Below are 15,606 nucleotides of genomic sequence, written 5' to 3' on the forward strand. Positions count from 1 at the left end.
AGGTGCAGAAGGAAAAGAATATAAGCGGATTCCGTTAAATATGGTCGTCCTCTTAATAACGGCCGCATCGGGGGAGACACAATTTGAAAATTAAAATCACGGACACATTTGTCACGACGGAAAGTTCGCCGCTGTTCTCGCGCGCGCTCGTATCAGCAGCTCCGATTGTTCGTATGCGCGATACTCGCGGGAAATGAGCTGAGAATGATGTCGAGGTGAGATACGTTCAAAGCGCGCCGATTAAGCCGCGCAGATCCTCCCGATTGAAACACCCGCGGTCTCCGACAGTATATATGCGTGTGTTTCGCGGCAAGGACTCTCCACTTTACGGACGAAAAAGAATGACCAGACGCATCCGTGGGCGCGTGTGGGAGCGAAATTACGACGTTGAAACGAACTTTCAACGGCGCGATGGAAAATAACAAAGCCCGGAGCCCGCTCTGATGATGCGGCCTCGTTTCGCCACGGCCGCTTATTCCCGCGCGGAACTTGTTATACGCATCGCTCCCGTCGAAAGTTTCGGCGTGACGGATGAATACAATATGTCTCTTTGTCTCCTCTCGCGCGTTCTCCTCGCGAGAAGTGCAATGTATATTTCACTCTTCCGCACGCAGCGTCTCGCGTCCACACGCGGAGAAAACATGTCGAAGACGGTCACGAGATAGAGAGATAGAAAGAAAAAGAAAGAGGGGGAAGAGAGAGAGAGAGAGAGAGAGAGTATATTTAACCCCGGAGTCACTCCCTTAAATCCGATTTTTCATTTTAGTTAACTTTATAGTTCAGGTTTAACCTGATGATAGTCTAAAAATTGTTGTTCTATTCATGGTTAATCATTTAATTTTACAAGTTACCACCACAAAACTATCAGTTTAATGATTAACCGTCGATAGAAAGATACAAATTTGGCATTACCATCAGTTTAAGTCTAAGCCGCAAGTTAACCGGAAAATGAAAAACCGGACCTTAGAGTTACAGAAATGATATAAAAGAAATTTTGTTTTCGTACACACATCGTTACGATGTTTGTAAACACAGATTGTTGTGAGGAATATGGTCGGGGCCTTGATGGTTGAATAGCGCCCTATCTGGCAAATAGGAAAGTTCGGGTTCGATACCCGACCGAGAGCGTATTTTTCGCAACACAATAAGTAGAATCATGTGATTGCTTGCTAATGATTACCTTTCATTTAGTGATACAAATCGATACAAGCATCATCCTCGTCTTTGTTGCTCATTGAATAAAGACAAAATGATGCTTGTGTCGACTTGTGTCACTAAATTGGGGAAGCTCCCAATATATTATAGTCGGATAAGGGTTTTCTCAAGAAAATGACTATATTTCATCATTATAACGGATATCACGGCGCTTCAAGAGTCGGAGTGGAGAGGTCGGCGCGGGAAAAGCCGCGCCTCGCTCCGCTTTTACTTCCGCGCCACTTCTGGGCTCTTCAACTTTTCATTTGCATGGAACACAGAGTCAATTCGTATCCTCTTATTTGCACACGATCGAAGATCCTCGGGCATTCACCGGGAAAAGCGCGATTCCGCGCAATTTGATACTCTCTGCAGGCGCGCTTCATAGAGCTCGCGCGGTAAGCGCCGGTATCTCGGTGCGATTGCGAAAGAAGAAGGTGGAAAAAAAAGGGCCGGGAAGAAAGAAGAAGGGAAAAAGGAAGAGAGGGAGAAAAGTCGGAGGAGGAGGAGGCTCGAGACAAGGGTGGAACCGAATCCGCTCGCGCATCCTTCTCTCAAGAAACGAATCTTGATTAATGGCGCAAGTTTCCGCTACCCTGTCCCGCGCCGGCCATGCTCGGAATGCATAATGACCGGGAAAATACATTAAAATTCAACCTCGCGGCGGCCAACCGGAGAGAGAAAGCCGTCTCTTTCGCCCTCTCTCCCCCCCCCCCCCNTCTGTCTCTGTCTCTCGCCCACAGGCTCGCAACAACGTCATCCTAAACGTAGAAAGATAACGTCATTCTTCTCGCAATTAGCGCGCCGACTTCTTTGATCGATGACGGCAATTAGGTCGGGCCGCGTCGAACACGGGCGAGAAGTGCATCGTCCGCAGGACGCGATCGTTGGGGCGGAAAAGAAAAATCGCGCGACCGGCGGTCGAACATGTTACGCGCAGACACAACGCGTCAGTCACGAGTTGCTCTTCCGTTAACGTCTCCGATTCGCCGAATAAAGTTGTCCGGTGCCTTTTCCGCCCGGCCGTTTGACGTCTCCGTTTCTACCCCGCGCGCACACACGCGATGGGATCGCGATTAGTCCTGAAAAAGTCAGCGGGACGGGGCGGTTGGGGGGTGAGCCGGTGCGTAATTGCGCGAAAGGATTTTTCATTCTGCGCAGCCGATAATATCAGCGAATTCACCGTGTTCCGGGAGCGTTAATAGTTCGACACAGAGCTAAAGTTTCGATTTGGAGACACAGAGTATAAATAAATATTTCACCGGACCGGCGTGTGTGCCGGTCACCTAGATCGCGAATAGCCCGTAATTCCTACTGTTTCACTCGCGATAATAATATCCATGTAATTCCGTAATTCGTGATAATTTTACGAGGGGAACTCTCCGACGACGCCCCCCCCCCCCCTCCTCCGCGGATCGATACTCTCCGGGGGTGTCGTCGGCACATCCTTTCGAACGACTTCATTCTTCTAAAACAATAAAATTCTCCCCGCATCGGCCGGCTAAATTCTCGCATCGAGGCAGGAATTTGTACGGACGGGCATAAAAGACGGACCCGCATGTAGTTAACCTTCGCCTCTCGGATCTTTCTTGCCACGAACCTCGTCGAGCGAGCGTGTTACGTAAAACCGCGGGCCGGGTTCTCGTCTCCGTCCCCTCCCTTCGCCTCTCCTCTCTCTTTTCTCGTAAACGGGAATGAGAATCGAGAGATAATCCCGAAAACATAATAATTTTATAACGCGTGCAATCTTGTCGTTGCGTCACGAACAGACGGTCTGTGACGGATGGAAAACAGGCAGACGCGAACAATATTGTCGGCCGATGGTATCGCGCCGTCGACGCGTTTTTGCTTACTCGCCTCGACGACGTCGTCGACGAGGATGACGACGAGGAGGCCGAACTCGTACGGCACCGCGCATCAGCGCGCGTTTAACGCCGCCCGCAGTTCCCGCAGTTGAAACGCGGTGCAATTTCACAGCGCAAATTGCCGCGCGTTTTAATGGCTCCCTGCTGATCCTTTAAACACTTCCGCGCTGTACATAGCGTTAAGTAGCTTAATAATTAACTCCGCGCACGCGGAACCCGCGCTCTGTGCGTCCGCTCGCAATAAAATTCATCGCGGATTAATTGAAAAATAATATCCCCCGCGCGCGATCGCCGCCGTTTACACGCTCGCGAGCTTGACAGAGATCCGGCGTTAAACATCCCGATAATTAACACCGGGAATTAAAGACTCATTGAGGAACGCTCGAGCGCGAGTTAATTATACAACGGGGCGAACTTTCGGTCCTTGCGCGAACTCTTTCGCGACGGAAGCGGACGGACCAGCTGGCGATCGGCGAGGCGCACACCTGGCCTGCGCGTTTTCGTGAAATTCCAGCCATGTGAACGACTAAAGACATAAATTAATTTTGGTGCAAATGAGATTCGTGTGTGAGAGATACGGCGAGCGCGTCGAGGAGCCTCAAGGTAACGGCTAATCCGAAAGCCGGATCAGCGGAACGACAGGCGTTCGCGCGCAATGGATCCCGCATTAATGAATTTCGTCCGTTCTTTTTTACGTGGGAATGCGATGTTGCGAGCATCACCGCCTTAACCCAGTTCCCTCGTCCCGATTCGCTGCCGAGTCTAGCTCGTCAAACTCAGATGTTATCGCTAGGTGAAATTTTGTAGGGGAAAGGAGGGTATGTGTGTAACAGAGAGAGAGAGAGAGAGAGAGAGATGACAATCTTAAAGTTTGTCAATATTTCCTCATTTTCATACTGACGTAAAAATAATGATGAATGTTTTTATTTGAATAACTAAAGCCCTACCTATCATCTGCATAAATGAAAAAATTTAATAAATTAGAATTTTGCTTAATTTACATTTTTTGCGAACGTGTTAATTTCGTTGTCTTGCCCTCGTATGTGGGTAATTTTAAACGTATTTACTATAATTGTGTAATTCTTTATGAAAAAATACCATGAAATTACACACGCATATATTGAAAATACATTTCATCATATTGATCCTGACTTGAGATGTCTTAAATTCTTGTTTTAATTTCGTCAAAATAAATGATTCAAAGTAGCGTTAAAATGAAATCAGCAGAATTAAAGATTCAAAAGAGAAATTAATAAATGCAGCATCGTCAAAATAGTTCCTATCAGTCTACATACTGTAAATCCAAATGTGTTACTTTTACACGTATAAACGTCCAAAAATGACACATTTGACTGAAACTCTTTTCACATGTTTCTTGTCGTTTTAGGTTACATCATTTAAAACATTTAATCGCGTTAGATCATAAGTTAACACGCTCGATTGTGTTAAATGATTACGTGATTTGAAACGGCAAGAAATGTGTAAGAAAAGCCTCAGCTAAAATAACACGCTTGGATTTGCAATGTAAATCACCTAAATAGACATAAAATGTTTTCAAGAGCCTAAAGGTGACCTCAAAATTTCGACCAGGGATTCAGATTGACTCTTCGCGCGCCGAATCGCCGAAAGTTTCGACTTCGTGGCTCCGATGTTCTTAGTCGCGAGGCGACATCATGAAAGTCGCGTGTTGCCTCACATCGTTCCCACATAAATCTCGTGCGCGCAATGCAATAAGATATCTGTAGTCTGTAAAGGGGGAATAAGATATTTGTGAACTGCGACGAAGATGAATTTCCTCATCGTCACGAAATACGATCTTTCGCGTATTTGCAACATCGGGACGATCTTTTTAGCGAATTAGCTGAATTACAAACGATCCCCGATATTATTTTCTTCTCACCCGGCTTCGCGACCGCTTTATCTCTTCGAGCAAAACGCGTCGTATTGTTATCTTCGCAGTACCGCTGAATATCCCATCGCATCGTGAGAGGTGAAGCTTCTCGAGAGTCGAAGCTATCCTCGTGAGACAGTTCGCGACAAAGGCCGCAGATCCGTTCGCAATTGCGCATCTTAGCGCGCACATACACCGTGTACACAGGTATACACACATGCAGGGCTTCACGGGTGACTTACTTTGTAACTGCCGACCGCGTGCGCGCCATCGTAGATGTAGAGATGGTCGTTGCAGTCTAGATGCAGCTGATCGAATCGGAGCATGAACCGCTGTAGGATGCTGTGAGTCTGAAAAGTAATGGCGCAATTGAGGTCCCTCTCATTTTGCGAAGTAAGAACGGCGCCGTCGATCTTCCTGTAGAGATCCCGCAGGAAGTACTTCTTGCAAATGTCGGTCATCTGATCTGTAAAGGAAACGGAGACACACACGTGAGCAGAAAAAGAGAGAGAGGGAGTCAGTCGGTCGCGTTTAAGGGACGATCGATGAGACACGCTACGAAAGCGTCTCGACGCGAGATCGCAGTGCATTACATTGAGAAAATCAAGTGGTAGATTCAACGAAATTTCTCCCGAACCGAACAAAATTTGTGCTCAAGCACAACGTTTAATCCATTGAACAGATCTTACAGTTGTTGCAATAAGTTATCAGTTGATTCAACGACTCAACATTTCAACGATTTAACATATATATGTGTGTGTGTGTGTGTGTGTGTGCGTGTACATGAAAAACAACAGAATCGGGTGGTGACGAGTTTGATATTTCGGAAAAACCGGACGGACGCGGAGAACCGTCCGGTTTTCCGCGCTCGATCGCGATATTTCACGGCACGTTTTTGTTTTTTTTTGCCCGCGGCAGCGACGCTATTACGTCTCTCGATACAAACGAAACAAACATACGATCGCGCTTCCGCTCCATTACGCGCGCGCGTTTTAAATATCTCCGTCCTCCGTACAAAGGTAAAACATCCGCGTTTTGAGGTCAGCGCTGAAAATTCCACTTTCGCGCGCGCTCGCGCACGCGGATGACACGCGATGGGCGCGCAAACAACCACAATGCCGGAGCGCTAGGTGCGCGATTGCAGCGGCAGCCGCTGCGGATTTGCATTTAAAACGAATGATAACGAATGCACGTCGGCAGTCGGCAGTCTCGGCAGTCAACGCGTCGGGAAATAAGTTACAGACGCATCTCGTTCCCGGACTGAGTGACTGAGAGAACGAGGAAGCGAGAGCAAGCCAGCGAGAGAGACCGAGAGAGAAAGAGATAGAGAGAGAGAGAGGCCCCATATTGCGGGATCGCCATAGTTTCCCTGACGTTATGCCGTAACATATTTCGCGACGGCAGAGGTTGCAGTTCTAGAACTTCGCGCGCTCTCGTCTTCGTCTCGCGTCTTCCTTCCTTCCTTCCTTCCTTGCTTACCGCCGCTCACACCACCGATCCCTGGTTCTCCCTTCGTCCCGGCTGTGCCACGTCGAAATTACTTACTCTTGAGAACGAGCCCGAGACGAATGCGTTCGTTCGCATCGTTTAAAGCGCGGCCTGCGAGAGCGTCATCGTCGTCGTCGTCGTTGCGTCATACCGGATTTCGCGTCGCGTCTCGCCCGGCTTTTCAGCTGGGATACGAGCGAATAAACAACCGCGGCGAGAGCGCTGCACGCGCGATCAATTACACCGGCTAATAATTCATCGGGCCGTTAGCGGGCCGACGAATTTCGCGCAGGACGTGCGCGATGTGGCGGAGCGCCCGCACGCGAATCCGTTATTAACGTGTTCGGCCGTTACGTCGCGCGCGCGCTTGAGAGAATCGCGAACGCGCGTGGAGACCCGCCTGTGGACCTGTATAATTCGTTAGATGTGTATTATGACGCATCAGATGCGGATCCACCGCGGATTTATTCGTATAAACTCGCTCGACGGGTTCGTCTCGCTGATATTTTCACCAGCGGGGAATTTGGGATCTTCATGCTTTGCGCGTATTCTTACGTTTCCCTCTATATTTTGCCCTTCGTTTTCTTCTCGTTCTTCCCCTATCTCTGTTAGAGCTTAATAATTGTATTGTAAAATTGCTGTGAAAATAAATATGCCATTCTGTACTCAATAAAGAGAGAGGGAAAGCACCGAGACTGCCACAGGCAAACCAACAATATCCATGTTTCTCGGCTGTAAAGTATTGAACTCTGTCGGACAGAACATGAACTTCGTCTACTGTGTACAACAGTGGCACTTTTTGTTGGCAAGGCCGGTAGGCCGCGTTATTAGCTTCGCTTGATTTTTCGTTGTGCTGAGGCTTTTGTTATTTTCCTGTGAAAATTTGAGTAATAAACCATCGGTAAGTAATTTTGTTTGTTAACGCTATTTTATTGTTTGACTTTTCAAACTTTTAAAACATTTTGCATCTCGTGCCAATGATAAATAATAAATATACATGATAAAGACATATAATAAATGTACAAAACAAAAATAAATAGAAGAATAATAATTTCTGTGCTCTTATTTTATTCTTTTAATAATTTCTAATCAATATCAACAGGTATGTCGATTTCGGGCCTTGTTTTTAGAAATCCTCGAACATCTTAAGAAATATTTGTAAGGAAATATGTAATAATTTTCACAAGACTAAAAATATCAATATAATTTAGTACATAAGTGTTGCTGGTTTCTATTCATGCATATAAATTGTAATTTTACACCTTCAACGAAACTTTCGAGCCTAAAAACAAAATGGTATGTCGATTTTGATGCTTTTCTTCTAATAATGATAATGATAATAATAATGGTGACTATTATATTATGCAAACTCATTAAAATTGTAGATATTATATTAAACGGAAAATCTCCGGTTAATAAATGAAATGAAATTATAAAAATAATCTCGGATCTCGCTGGGACGTCTTCGTGGAAGAAGAGGAGTCCGTGAACGTCAGGAGAGCCTGCCGCGTCGAATTCGGGTCATTTCGCAAGCAGGACGCGTAACGCGACATGCTTTATAAATGAATTCATTCTATCGAACTGCCGGCGCGTCTAATAACAAGTTGGCGAAGTCGTTAACTTTTACTGCGCATTGGCGCCGAGTTTTACGGGACTTTTTCGCACCTCAGCCGCCACCGGCGCCGTCCGCTCGGCGAACACGTACGGTGCGTTGCACTTCTGGAGAGATGTAGCGGGTGAACAGGAAAAACGTGACCCGCCGCTAAGTAATGTATTATGGCGCGCGCAGGTGGCATTCCGGATCGGACGGTTATAGCAGAAACCGCGTCGATCGCACGTGAATCGGCAATCGCTGTTTCTTCTGTATCGACCGACGTTGCAATTTCTGCGACGGTACGGGAAGAAAAGGCACGTCCGATAATTGCGAGGCGTGTCAATCGTAATTCGCGACGAGCGCGTCGAACAGAAAGTGTCGAAGGCGCACGAGAGCGCCATTGCATTAAAATTAGACCGAGTTGGAAGTTCGTCGTCTAAATGCGGACGCGACACGACCGCGCGCAAGTACGCAAGAGTGACGGGTCGCGAGTTTCACTGACTCCTCGGAAGATCCGCGGAGATCTTTCGAAAAGTGAAACCGAGGTCCCTGGGAGGGTTAAATCCGGAAACTGCAGATGTGAAAATCAATAACTGACTAAAAGGAAGAAAGCAAGGAAGAGAGATGCAGACAGGTAGATAGATAAATGAGAAGATTTGTTTCACACTGGACTAGACAGAGACGGAGATAAATAGATGAGTGCATTTATTTCAGTTCTAGGGTTTCGCTCTCCAAGAGCTGGAAGAATACAATTGCATTATATTTATTACTTGAAAAACCAAATAATTCCCTATTTTTCGAGTCAAATATTCGTTTGTTCGATTTCAAGAAACAATTTTGTTTCAATTAAAAGAATATTGTTAAATCGTCGTTATTATGTGTGTACGTGTGTGTGAGAAAAAGAAAGAGAAAGAAAGGAAAAGAGAGAGAGAGAGAGAGAGAGAGAGAGAGAGAGAGAGAGAAAAAGAAGGACGCACGTCTTTCGAATTCAAGATGGGAGCTTGCGAGAGGACAAATTCGCGGAAGCACCGAGAGATCGGAATATCCGAAAGGGAACTGTTTTCTCAGACAACCGCGATTTAGCCGGCGTATACTTTGCGCATTCAGCCGAGCTCGTCCACGTACACTGGCTATTATGGTTACCAGCTGTATCGGCTAACCATCCCTGTAACCGGTATTAACTTCGTCGTACCGGAAAGTTTCGATTCTCCAGTTTCTCATATGTACGAGATGATCCCAACGGAAGAGCTTAAATATCGCCGGATCTTCGGAACAAAACAGAGGAGGGGGTTGTTTGCGTTGCGATGTTCCGTCGACGCGTTTCAACGTCGCGGCGACGAGAGAGAAACGCGGAAGCGTCCTCGACGAGAAACGATTACGCTCTCCTCAATACTCTCAATAGCGAGCGCCATTCGGATGAGCATCGATCAAGAACGCTCGCACTTAATCAGCCGCGATCGCTCCTCGAAGAAGCGTCGTCTCGCGGAGGAACCGTTTAAATGCACGCCGGACTGCAGACCGCTCAATGCCGGTTTTGATCGGCGAATCGAATCGACCAAGCGTCGAATTACTCGACCGATTGGCAGCCGATTGATTCGCGCGTCGCAGAGATAATGAGAGTCGACTTGATCTCTCTCTCTCTCTCTTTCTCTCTCGTTATGGAACTTCCTCGCTCTCCCAATGCGGTCGCGATTAAACTCAGTCTGCCGTATATCTGATAAGGTAAGAGGCGCGCTAAATTTCCGCTTAGTCCCCGAAAATTCCGTCGAAGCATAATCTTGGAAGGTCGCGGGGGCACTTCATCGCACCCCGGCCGCGCGGTGATTTGAATCGAAGAGGTTTTGCACGCGGCGACCGAGACGTCGACACCGCCCAATTCGAAATTTTGGCTATGTTAGACTTTAAATTCTATAACAGAGAGTAGAAGCTAAGATAGCAGAATTAGTTCAACTTTGATTCTAATAATATAATTCATTCCTACTTTCACTACCATGATATCTTTGATTTCCGTTTACGCCATTTTTTACGTCAAAATAAACATATAAATACACATAATCATTTTCATAAGATTATTATTATTATTATTATTATTATTATATTTTAGTAAAAAAGAGTTACTGGTTTCGATCCATACACATAAATTTTAATTTTACATCTTCATCAGGGTTTAGCTGCTAAAAACAAAATGATGTTTTTCCTCTATTATTATCACTATTATTATCATTATTATTTAAATATGCGCAAACTATCCTTAAGGTCGTCAAAGTAGCGCCGAAATTTCGACTCGGACAGGAGGATATAATGCGTCGGTGTTCGATCACGTTTCCTTCATGGCGATCTCGATTCTCTCTCAGGGTCGCGAGACCAGGATTGCCTCGATGTGATGGCGAGGATTTTATTTCGCTCCTACTTTCCGTGTATGTATGTATATTTCATCGACCGTGTCTGCTCACGGAATCGCTGCTACGCAAATAGCGGATTTGGCGCTTCGATTTATCCGTTATTTATCACATAAAATAGAATGTCGAATCAGGCTGACGCTCGATTGCAAATCTCGTCGAGCTCAATTAACACGGCAAACCGCATCTCGCTCGGAAAGTCGCTCGGAAATGCGACTAATTAATCATCAAAGGTCGCGCTTCTCGGTCGCGCTGGTACAATCACGTTTTGATTACTCGCAGCGATTCGCGCATAATCCGATCAAACGCGTCTCAATATTCCACGAATTATTCCGGTAACTCCCCGTCCGATCTCCGCGTCGCTCCGCGCGCGTCTCCAAATGAAATCCCGCATTATCATAGAGATCCCTGAAATGAACGCGTATACGTAATCCTTGGGTGCCCTTCGGCAGCGGCGCCTCAGCGAAATGAAACTTTGGAGCGTGCCTCGCGTAAACACATTCATAATACAAGCGCGACTTTCATTTCTGCTTGCATTAAAAATACCGCCTCGGGCTCCGACGCGTCCCGGGTGCACCGAGAATATAGCGTATGGTATTTGTAACCGTAATTGCATAATGAAAAAATTATTTATTATTATTAAAAAGGATTCAGATTATAATTTTTCGAAAAAATAAATTCGAAAAAGTCGATCCTTTATTTCCCAGTTTTTTCGCAGATTTCTTCGGTGTCTTTTCCAAAGGAAGACTTGGTTTCGAAAAATTCACGCACACTTGGCTAAAATCTGCTACATTTACTTTTTTTTTCGTAAAGAAGGTAATTGCGTGTATTGAACTGTTGCCACCGAATGATTACATAGTTTCAGTCACATTAACCGTTCGTGTCCTCGCAGTATATTTTTCGCACAGAGAACGCGGCTGAGATCTTAACGATCCGCGCGCGCGTTCTCACAGCAACGGAACGCAATTCGCGCGGAACGTTCGGCCGGAAATAGCGCGCTCTCGGGGAAGCTCTTGAGCGAGAAGCTGAAGATCAATCCGCCCGATTCGGTGGAAGTTTCGCGCGAACGTCGCGTTGCCGCGATCCCCGAGGTCGGATATCTCACGTCGAGAATTCCTCGGCGCCGCTGATTCGACTCGCTTGGACGAGCCGGGAACGAGAGGACGAAAATAAAAAGGCGCATAACGAGGCCGTGCCGGCTCCCTGCCGCGGCGGAGCGCGAAGAGCAGGAAGTGTAGGAAAGAGGAGGCGCTCCGAACAAGAAACTCGATTGAAAAGTTTCCGCTTGCTCGTCTCTCTCTCTCTCTCTCTCCCTCGCCGGCGAAGGATAGTTTTCCGCATGGCGCGTTTCTCGCCAGCGCAGCTGCCGATGGACCGTTCGCATCCGGGGCGAGAACATCCCCGGAGTTGAGTCAGAGTCTCGCCGAGATTCCCGCAGTAGATAAGAACGCGCTATTTCCGCCGCGGCGGCCGCGGCGACCCGCGCGAATAACGCATATCGCACGCTGATGACGGCGGCAAAAGCCGCCGGCGAGATGCGCGTCGGAGAATATCGGGCTCGAACGAGAAAGCCGGCCGGCTTTCTTCCGCTGCTCTCACTCGTCCCGAAATTTTCCACGATAGCCTGACGACCTTGAGCTTGGAATACTAAGCTGCGTCTCCGAGAAGTATTATTTACGAACCCACTGCCAATTTACCGACAGTTTCCCCCTACGTGACATCTTTGAAAATCTACCGCCGTCGCGTATGCACTTCGCTCTTGTTCCCGTGAATTCGGACTTCGTCGTAGAGAATCGATCGTGTATCGAAATAACACGGGTTAATATAAAAATTGTATCTTGGATCTAAACTACGTCAATTCTGGTTAACTTTATAACGCTGATCGCTAAATGTACTAATTAAAATCAAAATGATTTTAATTTCCATTACGTATTGAACGAAAACTAAATAGACATTTGATATTTGAAATTAAGTAATCTCGAAAGAATACATATTGTAAATTAGTTATTAAGCGATAATTTCACTGTAAAATGTCATACATTTCCAGGGTATCTAAATACGTTAAATCTCTTTTTAGATTGATAGTAAGATTCATGATTTAATTAATTTAATATATCATGATGTAATAATAAGATTTATAACACGCTAATATTATATATGTCATATGTTACTTATTTCTAGAGCAATATGCGATTTAAACAATAAAACTCATTAAACAAGAGAAGAAACCGAATGTTAAGTTATTACATGTTACGTTATCAAGGCACACACATGAATGTATATAATATTTACTATCGCTTTATTTATAAATCGAAAACAAGCTGAAAAGATGTTATTTTAGCACACATGAATATTTATTGTCAATCCCAAACCCATTTGCGGAGATATTGAATATTGAAAACAAATAGCAAATTCGTCTCACTGCGCGCCGGCAGGATCGTTGTTTGTACACCAACAAATTAATATCGGGGCTGGTCATTTATGCTTATTCGATAAATACAATTGGTTTCCGCTTCTCTCGGGAGGATCGGGTAAGAAGCGTACGCTTAAAGTTTTCATTTCAGCTCGCGCGAGACCGACGAAGAAAGGAGAGCCGCGCGTTCTCTATTTGCACTAGCGGGGCTTAATTCGCGGAGATCGTTTAATTTTCGACGTTAAATATCCGCGCAATTAAATCTGCCGTTAAATATTTGCCGAGGGAAGGTTGGCTCGAAATTCGTTGAGGAATCTATCGTTAAGAAATATTGCGCTATCCCAGGACGACGGTATTAGATAGCGTCGGCTAAGAGGCGATACCTTTGCGTCACGTTGCCGGCAACGAGCTCGGCGTGCCGGGTTTTTCTTTTAAAAATTATCCAACGCGCGGGAAATTAATCAGCGCGTATAAACGCCGCGCTCCCGACTATATATATATATATATATCGAAATCAGAGCGCCTGCGATTAACTTTCTGGGGTGTCGGGTGATATCGCAGTTTTTGTTCGTTTTGCGAACGAGGTTAGTCCGCAATCTAACTTCGAGCCGAGCCACGTGCCAGAGCGCGCTGAAACTTTAATACAAAACGTTCCCTTCCCGATCATTTTCCCCGCGATCATCCATTAACGAATTTATACCGCCGCTCGTTAGAAGTCGTCGCGCGCGCCAAATTAATCTCGCGGCGGCCGTTTTATGCGCGTCGAACCGCGCGGATTTTCTAAACGCACGCGCCTGCGCGCAATGAACGTTCACGAATCCGTCAGCGTCCCGCGTGATCGAGCGCACCGACCGATCGATCGATCCGCGGCTTTCGATCCCCCGCCGCTCGTATGGATCGCTGGCGCGCAATATTATCGCGAACTTTCGAATTTCACGTGAAGTCGCGTGAGCGGAACGTGCCAGACCACGAACGAGCGCGCGACGGGACGGCAAGCGGAACGAGAGGGTGCGAGGGTGGAGAGCGAGAGAGGGGGCGGCTGGTGCAGGAGGAAGAAAAGAAGACAGAGAGAGATGACGACGAGAGGGAAGGAGACCCTTTGGTCACGATGGTGCGCGTCGGCCCTACGACCCTCCGGCAACTACCCCCTCTCGTCCGCCACCATCCCCAACGCGACCCTCCCTTTTGTACCCGGGCTCGCCCTCCACTCTCTCTCTCTCTCTCTCTCCCCCCCTTGGTACGATGTAAGCCCGCTCCGTCGATCAATATTACTCTCTTCGAGCGCACCACGGCTCGTCTGAGCGCTAACCGAGCGCTATCATATTAAGTTCCGAGCACTTTGCTCCGAGCACTTGAAGGAGCTTCGAGCACATCGCGAAAGTTTTCTCGCGCTCGCGAATACGCCGCGTTATTATCTGTATCTCTCCCCCGTGACTCGGGGTCACGCCGTGTCGCTCTCACGGTCGCGTTGAATCCTCCCGTTTCCTCGCCGAGCCGAGGTAGATTTTTATCCACAACATCGATCGATCTCTCGCGAGAGCAGACTCGCGGTTACGAAATAGCTGTGGCGCGCTATCGATTCGCTGATTCCGATCGCCTCGTTACTTTGTTTTCTTTCCCCGCTCTTCGGCTCGTTGCCGCCCGAGTTCTTCCGCGCGCGTTTTCTCGCGGAAGCTGGCGGAGGAAGTATCTCCGCGCGCGCGACCCGAAACTTTGCCCGGTGACACGTCGGCCGATTTGATCTGCCGGGAAAGAGAAGGTTATCGGAACAATGTTATCGGAGAGACCGACGCGGGCGTTTTTCAAACTTTACCCGCGACCCGGGGCCCCTTATCGCGCCTAAGACCGCTGCATCGACTCGATCCGCCGGGCCGGACAAAAGCCAGAGACGGCACGAGCGAAAGTTTACATTTCACCGATATGACAGGTTTCCCAACCTGTCAAGTCGTCAACTTTAACGATTAATATCGCGCGGGGCGGAGCGACGCTTTTTTCCGCCAAATTTTTTCGTTTCGTGCAAAGACGCTACGATATTTGTGCTGATGTAGCTAAACGAAATAATTCGCATTTTTTGTAGTTTCATTCGACGTCAATTGAAGACACACAAGTAAATAAAATGCGGCATTGCAAATTCGAGTGATAAGAAATAAGCCAAGCGGACATTTCGACTGTTAAGTGGCTTCAGTGTCTAAATCTGTCTCTCGGCTGGGTTCACGCACAACGACACAACGATAACACTTGATCTCTCGTCCGCGCGTTGAACCCTCGACTTCTACTTGAGCGAGAGAGCGGCAGTCCGGCATCGTGCGAGCGATTGTACAGCTTTACGAGACAGGACGGCCACGGGATTCATTCCGCGAGGGCACGTCGGAATAATCGCACGCGCCGCACCCGCCGACCTTTACAAATATTTCGACCTCGTTTACGAGGCGCATTCATCGCGAGAGCACCTGTAAATCCGCGCACGTCGCGATTGGCTCCAGGCGCCCGGTCGATCAAACGTTTTATCGACTATGAAATGCTAAAATCTCGCTTGTGATGCCGCGTCGGAATTCGCGTCTAATGAAATCGCGGGTGAGAGGAGCGAGAGGAGGGCGAAGGGGAGGCGGGCGACTGATGACCGAGAGAGAAAGAGAGAAGGAGAGGGTCGCGATCGTAAAAATTCTTCGTCGCGGGCGGTTGCCGCGGAATTATGCCGGCACAATGGCCGCCCACTAAAAAGGGAAACGATACTCGTGTTTTGAATACGAGCTCGGGCCACA

The 15,606-nt window shown here is 47.4% G+C and overlaps 1 protein-coding gene across 1 annotated transcript in view; it reads right to left on the bottom strand.

The window, feature by feature from the left end:
- The window catches only part of LOC106743854, a 114,187-nt gene that overhangs the window by 94,601 nt on the left and 3,980 nt on the right, over positions 1 to 15,606 (bottom strand). The window contains exon 2 of the mRNA XM_014618080.1: positions 5,193 to 5,416. Coding sequence (XP_014473566.1) covers positions 5,193 to 5,416 — 224 coding nt within the window. The remainder of the gene's footprint in view (positions 1 to 5,192; positions 5,417 to 15,606) is intronic.

Source organism: Dinoponera quadriceps, unplaced genomic scaffold (genome assembly GCF_001313825.1).
Source record: "Dinoponera quadriceps isolate SergipeBrazil2010 unplaced genomic scaffold, ASM131382v1 scaffold9, whole genome shotgun sequence".
In the NCBI taxonomy this organism is placed as follows: domain Eukaryota; kingdom Metazoa; phylum Arthropoda; class Insecta; order Hymenoptera; family Formicidae; genus Dinoponera; species Dinoponera quadriceps.